Genomic DNA, 11,478 nt, shown 5'->3' with positions numbered 1-11,478 from the left:
TTTGCCTATAGGCAGCAGTTCTGAAACCGAGACATATACAGACGAGGTAAAAAGTTTACCCCTTTTTACTCAGTTGTAGACTGAGGCAAAAGAGTTAGAATTTTGCCTCGGTTCAAAAGTAACCGAGGCAGTAAGATTTTGCCACTTTTTCTTTCAAGAACTTTTCGCCTCAGTTCTCTTTTGAACCGAGGCAGTATCTTGGAAAATTCAATAATAAAAAGAAAGACTAGCCAATAAGCATATTATATGACTACATTTTTTTTAAAGGACTTATGCACCGACACTTCAAAATTGGCAACATGTTCATATCACCCATATTATATGACTGTATTTGTTAGGTTCCAGACTTAGGAACCTAATATCAATTCTCACTTTCACTCCAAGAAACACAGAAAGATTGGAAGAAATCAATTGTATTCACAGTAAAAGGTTTGTACAAACAGCACCCAGAGGCATAACCCTCTTCAACAGGTAAGTACCCGTTAACAATCTAAACAATCAACAACCCATAACTCTTCTAACCAGCCAGTATTTATACAATCTTACACGCTCCCCCCCTTAACTGTCCTAGACAGTTAGTTTGTTACACTTATTCCTTCTCTCATACACTAACCACCTTTTCTTATTCCTATCAATACCCCCCCCCCCCCCCCTTCATCATCAACCTTGTCCCCAAGGTTGAAATCAGGGTACTGCTCCTTGATTGTTATTTCATCTTCCAAAGTGGCCCCTTCTGGCCCTCCTTGTTGCCATTCGACCAGCACCGGCTGCACACTTCTTCCTTCTTCGGTCCTCTGCCTCCTTCCCAAAATTTTCATGGGCCAAAACGAAGGCCCCTCTGCCTGCAGGTCCGGTGGTAACTCCCTCTCCACCTGATGTTCTCCTAATGCCTTTTTCACCTGTGAAACATGGAACACAGGATGTATTCGAGCTGTCTCTGGCAACTGCAGCTTACAGGCTGCCTCCCCTACCATCTGAATTATCCGAAACGGCCCAAAGTATCTGGCTGATAGCTTTGGGTGGAGTCTGGTAGGCATCGAGGATTGCCTATGGGGTCGTATCTTCAAATACACCCAGTCCCCTACTGCCACGTTCGCAACCCTCCTCTTTTTATTAGCTTGTCGCACCATAAGATCTTGCGCGCGCTCAAGATGAAACTTCAATTGTTTCAAAGCTTCGTCCCTGGTTTGAAGCTCTTGATTCACAGCCTCCACTAGAGATTCACCAGGAATGAATCTGTGCAAGGAGGGAGGTGCTCGCCCGTAAACAGCCTCAAAAGGGGTGCATCGGATTGCCCCTTGATAGCACGTGTTATACCAAAACTCCGCCCACGATAACACAGTCATCCACCCTTTCGGCTGCTCTGAACAGAAACACCTGAGATATCCCTCTAACACCCGGTTCACCACCTCTGTCTGCCCGTCCGTCTCCGGGTGATACGCGGTGCTCATTTTTAACTGCGTCCCTTGGCCTTTGAACAATTCATTCCAGAACATGCTTAAGAACAAAGGGTCTCTGTCGGTCACGATGGATTTTGGAATCCCATGCAATCGTACTACTTCTCTTAGAAAAATCTCAGCCACCGTCCTTGCCGAATAAGGATGCTTGAGTGGTATGAAATGGGCATACTTGCTCAGTCGGTCCACCACCACCAAAATAGCGTCGTACCCCTGAGACTTAGGCAGCCGCACCACGAAATCCATGCTAAGCTCTTCCCATATTGCATTCGGAATGGGCAAGGGTTGTAGTAATCCTTGCGGTGATGACGCTAAATACTTGTGTTGTTGGCACACAAGACATTTAGCCACGAACTCTGTAATGTCCTTTTTCATCCCCACCCAAAATAAGGACTGAGCTATCCTCCTATATGTCCGGTAAACTCCTGAATGACCCCCCATCTGCGTTAGGTGAAACTCTGCCATCAATCTTGGTAGCCACGAAGACTGCGCCGACAACACCAACCTCCCCTTGTAGTGCAGTCTTCCATGTTCTATCGTGTATGCTGGGTGAGAATTTGGGTCCACCTCTATCTCTTCTATCACCTTACGTAGTTTCTCGTCCTCGACTACCTCCTTCATTACTTCTTCGAAATCTTGCCAATAGGGCCTGGCTATCACCGACAACTCCTTATCTTCGTCGTTCACCCCCTCATCTCTTCGGGACAACGCATCTGCCACTCGGTTGGTAGTCCCCACCTTATATATGATTTCAAAATCGTATCCCAGCAATTTAGCTATCCAATTTTGTTGATTATGTGTTGTGATACGCTGCTCCAAGAGATACCGGAGGCTCCTCTGGTCAGTGTGGACTATGAATCTCTGTCCCAAAAGATAAGGACGCCAGTGCTGGATCGCTAATACCAGAGCCATCAGTTCTTTTTCATAAATGGACTTGCTGAGAGCTCCTTCAGATAAGGCCTTGCTGAAAAAGGCTATCGGCTTCTTCCCCTGCATCAATACAGCGCCAACCCCTTTGCCCGACGCATCACACTTAATGTGAAAGGGTTGCTGAAAATTTGGGAGGGACAATACCGGGGCTGTCGTGACGACTGTCTTCAACGTTTGCCATGCCTCCTCTGCTTTCTCATTCCAGGTAAATCCTCCCTTTTTCAATAGATCCGTTAGAGGCCTGGCAATTTTGCCGTAGTCCCTGATGAACCTTCGATAATACCCCGACAAACCCAAAAATCCCCTCACACTCTTCACTGATTTTGGTCGTTCCCAGTCCACCACCGCCTTTATCTTTTCATCGTCCATCTCCACGCCTTTGTGAGAGATAATGTGTCCCAAGTATTTGACTTGGGTTTGCCCGAACTCACACTTCCTCCGATTGGCCACCCACTGATCCCGTCTCAGTGTTGACAGGACTTTCCCAACGTGCTCCAAGTGCTCCTCCCAGGTTCGACTGTAGACCAGTATATCGTCGAAGAATACGAGCACAAACTTCCGCAAATAGGGCTTGAAGAGATGGTTCATAGTGCTCTGGAATGTTGTCGGCGCGTTGGTGAGCCCGAAAGGCATCACGACAAACTCGTAATGTCCCTGGTGTGTGCGGAACGCCGTCTTCTCGATATCCTTCTCGGCCATGCGGATTTGGTGGTACCCGGCCTTCAAGTCCACCTTAGAAAAATAGGAAGCCCCCCCTAACTCGTCCAACAGCTCTTCTATCACCGGTATGGGAAACTTATCCGACACCGTCGCTCTATTCAGGGCTCTGTAGTCTATGCAGAAACGCCAACTGCCATCTTTTTTCTTAACTAAAATTACTGGGCTGGAGTACAGGCTATGGCTCGGACGGATCACCCCCGATCGGAGCATCTCCGAAACTTGCTGCTCGATCTCATCTTTCATTACATGTGGGTATCGGTACGGCCTAACATTGATCGGACCAATTCCCTCTTTAAGGTGTATCTGATGCACCGTCTCCCTGCTAGGTGGCAACCCCTCAAGCTCCGTGAACACCACGTCATGTTGTTCTAGTAAACCCCCCATCTGCTGCTTCTGTTTTTCAGTAAGGCCTGAACACTTTGGGCTGCTTGTATGGGTCTCGCACAAGCCCAACTCCCAGACCAAAAAACATGTTGCCACCTCATCTATTTTTTTTAAAGCTTCGGGGCCCACCACCCTCCTCTCTAACGTGGGATCCCCTTGTACAATTATCCTCTTATCTCCTTGTCTGTACTTCATCGTTAAAACTCTCTAATCCACCGTCACCTCCCCAAGCTTTGCTAGCCACTCTACCCCTAAGATGACCTCCACCCCTCCAAGCTCGAAGATGTAAAAACGTTCCACGACTTGAGCCTCTCCTATCTCCAACGCTACCTTTTCGCAACAGCCACTGATTCTCTTCCTCTGCCCGTCCCCCAGACTCACCAAATACGGCTGTGTTTTTGTCATCGTCATCCGCAGTTCCTCCACCAACCGTCGATCAATGAAATTGTGGCTCGCGCCACTATCAATTAGAATTAATACCTCTCTTTGTCCGATGTGTCCTCGTAACTTCATTGTCTTGGGTGTCGTCAGCCCTCCGGGGGACAGTGCCGACAACTCCATTGTCGCAAGGTTCGTCTCCGACACTTCTTCGCCTTCGACCTCTTCCTCTTCCTCAACCACAATTAGCATTTTGAGGCCCCTCTCTGGGCAGCGATGGCCGGGGCTGAAGGGTCCGCCGCATCTGAAACAACGACCCTCTTCCCTCCGTTTAAGATACTCCGAGTAAGGTAGATTGCGAACAGTCCGATCACCTCCGCCGCTGGTAGCCAGCCCCTTATTCCGTCCCTGTGTCGCGTCTTTATTAACAGACCCCACACTTTCCGCCGTTCCTCCTCGCACCGTCACCGAACCCGACGCCTTCCCCCAAGAATTCTGATTCTTGGATAACCACCCTCCTCCGGTCTTCGTGCATAATTTCTCCACATCCCTCGCCACTCGCATGGCGGTCATCAAATCCGGTGGATCATGTGGCCGGACATGATCGCCCACCTCTTCCCTCAGACCGGACAGGAAATACCCCATGATCTGCTCCTCGAGTATCTAGGTCGTCTGCCCCACCAGAACTTCAAAATCGCGTATGTACTCCTCCACCGGTCCCGACTGTCGAATGGTTGACAGCCTTTCATACACCGTTCCTCGTGTTCCTCCTCCAAAACGGATACCAAGAGCTCTCTTCAACCCATCCCAAGAAAGGTTCTTGGTTTTCTCTCGCCAGAATCGGAACCAGCTTCCGGCGTAGCCATCCATACTGATAAAGGCCAGTTCCAGTTTCTCCTCCTCCGCCACCTTCTGTACTTCGAAAAACTTCTCTGCTCTGCCAATCCATACCCAAGGTTCGCCCCCCTCAAAGACTGGTAATTCGACTCGTTTCCTCCATTGGCTCATACCTCCTTGGTTACCGTCTCCATTTCTTCCCCCTCCGCCGCTTGGACCACCACCATTATGGTTCACCGATGACTCACTCTCCCCCTGTTGCTTCCCGTGGTTATTGCGATGACGTTCTCCAAGCGCCTTCAAGATTGCCTGGACGTCCTGGCGTATCGCCGCCGTCTCTTGTCGCAACGCCCCCGTATCAGCTTTCATCTCTGTAATTGCCACTTCGACCGCCTCTAAGTGCCCTACCACCATTCTTCCCTCCATCTCTACGTGCGATAACACTCCGATTGGGGATCCGGCAGGTCGGACCAAATGTTAGGTTCCAGACTTGGGAACCTAATATCAATTCTCACTTTCACTCCAAGAAACACAGAAAGATTGGAAGAAATCAATTGTATTCACAGTAAAAGGTTTGTACAAACAGCACCCAGAGGCATAACCCTCTTCAATAGGTAAGTACCCGTTAACAATCTAAACAATCAACAACCCATAACTCTTCTAACCAGCCAGTATTTATACAATCTTACACGCTCCCTCCCTTAACCGTCCTAGACAGTTAATTTATTATAGTCAGTTACACTTATTCCTTCTCTCATACACTAACCACCTTTTCTTATTCCTATCAGTATTTATATTAAGCTTGAATGTGACTGCAATATGCCAGATTCTGCATTTATATTAAGCTTGAATGTGACTGCAATATGCCAGATTCTGTCCTTGCCCAAAAGGGTCGGCTTCCACATAAAAAATTATAAGCAATTACACCAATGCTCCATATATCTGCTTCTGTCCCATAAGATCTATGCAAAACTTCAGGAGCTACATAATATGCACTTCCAAGAATATCATTGAACCTTTCATCTGCAAAAGCTTCTGATCGTTAGCCCAGATATTTTTGTGTTTGGTAAAAAATCAGAGAAGTTAGACTGATGCAATAGGCCAAAACTATAGAGAAAATTTTGCAGCAGAAAATCAGCTTTCTTAGAAATGAGGAAAATGGTATAAAATGCCAAAATGAAAGAATCATTTGCGGTGTGGAACAATATCAGAGGGTAGACAAGGTCACTATTAAACTAGAGTAAACTGTGCATCTTTATATCAGAGTGTAACAACGTCATTCATCATGCATCAAAATCTACTAACTCACACCACCCATCATGGTCATCTAATGCCCTTCTATCTAGCTACCTCTCTAGGACTAGCATACCAGTATCTATATCTTAAATCTCAAAAACTTCAACACTAAAGAAAAAGAGAGAAATATTTACTAAATAGTTTGGTACAATTCAATACATAGCAAACCACAACCAGAAAAATTTCAGGATTATGAAAGTTAAATAAAATACCATTCAACAAGTTTCAGTCACAAGAATTTACTAAAACACACTTTTTAAAACAATAACTGCACCATAAATTAGGCTTAAACAACTTTTAAAACCAGTTTGCACACTTTATACATGCAACAGACTTCCTCAGGAGGAATGGACATAAAAAAATGATTTCCGAGCACTTATACCACCAGATTTTGATATTTATCATTATTTCATTGTACTTAAATATGAGCTATCAAATATCAAGACACAATACTTACATAGACCAATTATCTATTATATTCAATATTATACTTCTGGACAGAACCTATTTTAACCAATTAATTTATCCAACTAACTCTTAGTTAAGGCCAAAAATATAATTTTGCTAATAGAATTACATATTGAACAAATAACCCCATTTTCCCGTATGATTCCAACTCTTTTATAATAATTCCCCACCAATACCTTTTTAATTAGCAAACTACCCAGGAGACAATAAAACACTTTCAGTTCACGCATTTTAGAATAGAACATCTCCAACTCATCCATTTTTCAACATATAATTATAGAACTTGAACCACTATATTTCATATCAATATATCTACTACAATTCATTCGAAAATTCGAAAAGGCTCTGCCAACACAACTATTATCAAACATCCTGATTTAATTTTACTTTTAAACACATTTATATATATATATATATATATATATATATATATATATATATATATATATATATATATATATATATATATATATATATATATATATATATATATATATATATATATATATCCAAGTTTACTTCTAGTTCTCAATCCAGAATTAACTCAATCCTTTTTATATTCTAAAATTTAAAATTCTCCTTTACAAGGAAAGTTCATTCAAAGATCCTTTTAAACATTTATATTCCCAGAAATCAATCCTAATTCATCATATATCAATTTGTACAACCCAGATCAACCTGTAATTCAATTCTTCCAACACCATATTTCATTCCACTAAAGACACAAATACATATTCATTATTTCCTAATAGAACCATAACAAACTCTCATTTTCACATTTTAACACCATTCATTCTTGTATCAGTCTCATTCTCATATTTCATAACAACCAACCAACAATAATTTGGAAATCAAACCTAACAACCAACAATGCCCAACATATATATCAGCAACACTGAATAATTAGAAGAGATCAGACACATGATGCCATTAAGCTAACGTATTTGTTTTCAATAGAGGAAAGTGAGTATATGAACTATATATACAATACAAACTCATATGCTTACATGTTAGAAGCAACAATGAACAATCAAACCATAAGCTATGCCACCTACACAACAATTATTATTGAATTAATTAACTAACTAACTAACTCATTCTATAAACTGTTTTCAGAATCACCATACCATGTGGTGGAGCTCCCATGTCAAGTGCTTCCAGAAGATATCCAAACTTTGTTTCAGCATGAAACAAATCACATGCCAATTATATAGTTGTACTTGTACATACTGCTACCAAATTATCAGAGAAATAATATACAAAATAAATAAAGATAACAAACAATTCTTATACAGAATACTTCAATTTTCAATTCTCCACACACGTGGCAGCTTTACCACAACCTTGTTGTTTCTGTCCCAAAAATAATTCCATGGACTACAACATCTTTGTTCTCCAGATGCTTCTCCACACTACGTATATTTATTCATACCCTGTTAGACAAAAAAAGAAAAAAAATCATCCAGAATAAAGTAAATAAATGAAGTGGAAATACAAGAAGCTGGGCATCCAAACTGGGCATCCAAGAAGTGGAAAACAATCATCCAGAATAAAAGAAGCTGGACATCCAAACTCTTGAGATCAATTTTATCAGCTCTAAGATGCCAACAGGAAAAATCCCAACAATACATCACTCAAACTTTGTTAAACGAGCGATTTTGAAGGGTAGAGCCACCGCCGTGACCCCTACAGATGCAACCAGCACCGCAGCTTTCTCCCTACAGCACCACCGGACAATCACTGCGACGAAGGCGCCACCACGACAACAGATCGCGAGACAAATGGATCACTAAATTGCTCCTTTGCCGCGAGCGCGCAACCGCTGCAAGAGCTCCGCTGTCGCGCCCGTCGCCATAGTTGGGAGAGGAAGCCCCGCCACTGCCTGTAAACCTCCACCATCGCCGCCGCCGCCGCCCTTAAAGTCCTCTTCCGCCCACCCGTCCTCCCGGAGCTACGCCGCACAAAGTCCTTTTCCACCTCCAAAAACGAACCTTTCTCTACCTCCTTCGTACCCTAGCGCAAATCCTTCGCTGCCAAGAACAAATCTCCAACCTCCTTTGCCGCAAACTCGCCGCTATAGTCGTTGGGCTTAGCGATGACAGTAGACAGGCCGCCATCCGTGACGGCGGAGCTTCGTGAAGATGGCCATGAAAGATGAAAAAGGGGAAATATCCTTCGAAGAGAACCCTAATAGAGGTGGGAAATATGCTTACGATTGGAGGTCACGAGGAAATTGGATTCGCGAGTAATAGGTGAGAAAGCAATGCGAGAAAGCGGCGACGACAACCTATCGACGACCCTGTGGTGGAGACGATGATGGAGCGGAGAACTTTTTGCTTGGATGCAGCGAGAGAGAAGAACAATGCATAACTTTTCGCTTGGATGCAGAGAACAGTGCAACAGTAGGCTAGGGTAACTTGCTTCGGGCAGTAGAAATATTGAACATGCCTGAGTTATACCCTTGACCGAAGTAATACACTTCTACTGCCTCGATTTCTTCTTCCGACCGATGAATATACGCACCTACGCTTCAGGTGTTTCTAACCGAGGTAATATAATTATTTTACCTCGGTTCAAAGAACCGAGGCTTATAAGTTCACTCAAATTACAATACTGTCACCGTATTTATATTTGCTTTGGATTTGTGCAAACCGAGACATATTAACCAGGTTTAAAAACCTTTTTTTTACTAGTGTTTAGAACGAGAAGGTTGCAACGAGTCAACAAAGGTGGTTGACATTAGATACGACACACGTGTAGCCAGGAGTAGCTAGGAAAGCATGAAAAATGTGAACTGTGATCATGAGAGCGGGTTTGGACTTTGATGGTAGCGATCTTGACAGTGTTGTGGTCACTTGGCCGAGATGAGCAAAACCATGGTGAACAAAATTGTTTTTGTCGATTAAAATTGATGCTTCGGTCGGATGGTGACAACGACGATGACGATGGCTCTAATTGTGGTAACAAACATTTTTCTAAAGAACCTTAGACTCTAGATACCATGTTAAAAAATAGACTTTAACACTTAATCCCATAAAACCGGCTTGTAGGGTAAGGTTTGCACCCATACAAACACACACACACACACACACACACATATATATATATATATATATATATATATATATATATATATATTATAAACTAATTGATGGGGTTTGCACCTACATATATATTATATATTTATCTCTAGTAGATGTGGGACTCCCAACAATGTTAAGAAGTGAACTTTAAGCATAACTCGACTCATCAAACTGTGCTTGTAAGATGGGGTTTGCACCTACATATATACTATAAATTGATCTTATCTCTAGTCGATGTGAGACTTTCAATACACAACCCTCACACCAAGGTATATACACATTGAGTGTGAGATTAGACATTAATAGGTAATCTGATAGCGACCTGATAGCGAGTGAAACAATTTATCTAACAAACATTAAATCTAATTAGGACATGTTCTAACTTGACTTTGATACCAAGTTGAATATAGTGAAAAATATGTATGAGATTAATCTTCCTTGAATACACATATATGATGCTTTATTTATAATAGAAAACATGATCGAGATAAACTAAAAATGCAAGTAAAAAATAATAATAAACTAACTAAAAATAAAAGATAAAAATAATATATCTAACCAATGAAATTGAATACATATTATAACATATGTATTATATATTAAGTGAATTTTATAATCATAACTTTTAAAAACCGACTCTAAGAAGTAAAAAATAATAATAAACTAACTAAAAATAAAAGATAAAAATAAAATAAAAATAATATATCTAACAAATCAAATTGAATACATATTATAAAATATGTATTATATATTAAGTGAATTTTATAATCATAACTTTTAAAAACCGACTCTAAGAAGGGTTGAGTAAGGAGTGCTAATTTATAACTAATTTTTAAATTAATATCTTAATTAAAAGAATTTTGCGTTGATTAAAATCTGATGTGTTTTAGTTTGAAATTTATTTAATAGTTGATGCTACGTAAAGTTTACACTACAAGAAATTGGCGTATTACCGAAGGGTATTTACAGACGGCCTCACGACCTTCGATAAAAGTGCATTACCGACGGTCAGATAGGCTAGCAGCAAGCCCCACTTATAACAGAACCAAATTGCATAGAAAGTAGGAGTGTTGTCTTGGTGCGCCATAGCTGAGCGGCACAGGTTTTGTGCAGCTGAGCGCCATATCAGTAAAATGCAGAGAAAAGCTTTCTGCTGATATAGCGCGTAGGTGCAGCGCAGGTGCAGCTAAGCGGTGGTCTGGCAGATGCAATTTTTCAGTAGTTTGGACATTCAATCTTGGACTTTTGACATTTTTCATGCATTCACACTCAATCAAAACTAGATTTTCATGTTCCTACTCAATAAAAACACATGGAAATCACAGTGAAACAAATTAAATGCATGAATCTAAAACATGAATGCCATATTCAATACACCTAAACCTTACACCTTAAAACCAGATTTTTACACAGAAACACACCTAAACATATCATAACATAACAAAGCATACTTAATCACACCAAAACAAATGAAAACAGATTGAAGCACTCTTAAAGCACATTAACTCAACAAAACACTTAACATTACACCAATGTAACTATTAACATCACATAAGTTAAATTGCAAACTAACATGCTCCAAAATAACTAAATAAAGCTAAAACACTCTAAAGCAAATTCAAGCAATCACATCACACTCAAACAACAAAATCACACATAAGAAAAGGTCAGAAAGCTGGGTTGCCTCCCAAAAGCGCTTGTTTAACGTCATTAGCTTGACGGATTACTCAATGAAGTGCAAATGTTGTTATTGGTGTGCTCCTTTCACCAACTCTTCTTCAACCACTTTCTAGCCACCAAATCAACTCTCTTAGCATAATTCTCTTCATCTTAGCCCTTCCACTACCTTGACATCTTTAAATACTCAATCCTCTTGATCAACTTTGGCTTGCTAGGCTTGAGCTCGTTGTCTCTCATCAAAGGGT

At 41.5% G+C, this 11,478-nt stretch overlaps 1 protein-coding gene across 1 annotated transcript; it reads right to left on the bottom strand.

Moving 5' to 3' along the window:
* Nucleotides 1-361: 361 nt before the first annotated feature.
* On the bottom strand, nucleotides 362-9,023 carry LOC108334281 (transposon Ty3-G Gag-Pol polyprotein). The gene is made up of 4 exons (XM_017570038.2): nucleotides 7,598-9,023; nucleotides 7,478-7,521; nucleotides 666-5,729; nucleotides 362-490 (listed from the first exon to the last, which is right to left on the bottom strand). Exons 3-4 carry the CDS (start codon nucleotides 3,684-3,686, stop codon nucleotides 362-364), a joined length of 3,150 nt encoding a protein of 1,049 aa, XP_017425527.2. The 5' UTR covers nucleotides 3,687-5,729; nucleotides 7,478-7,521; nucleotides 7,598-9,023.
* Nucleotides 9,024-11,478: the final 2,455 nt, after the last annotated feature.

This window comes from Vigna angularis, chromosome 11 (assembly GCF_016808095.1).
Source record: "Vigna angularis cultivar LongXiaoDou No.4 chromosome 11, ASM1680809v1, whole genome shotgun sequence".
In the NCBI taxonomy this organism is placed as follows: Eukaryota; Viridiplantae; Streptophyta; class Magnoliopsida; order Fabales; family Fabaceae; genus Vigna; species Vigna angularis.
Note: the sequence above shows the minus strand (reverse complement) of the source record. Positions and strands in the feature narration are given on the sequence as shown.

What these genes read in the sequence shown, in the direction of transcription:
- LOC108334281 (XM_017570038.2), bottom strand. Translation starts at nt 3,686, where the DNA reads ATGAAGTACAGACAAGGAGATAAGAGGATAATTGTACAAGGGGATCCC. An exon ending in ATTTCAACCTTGGGGACAAG is followed by an intron (nt 491 to 665) that starts GTTGATGATGAA and finishes TTGATTGTTTAG; the next exon opens with ATTGTTAACGGGTACTTACC.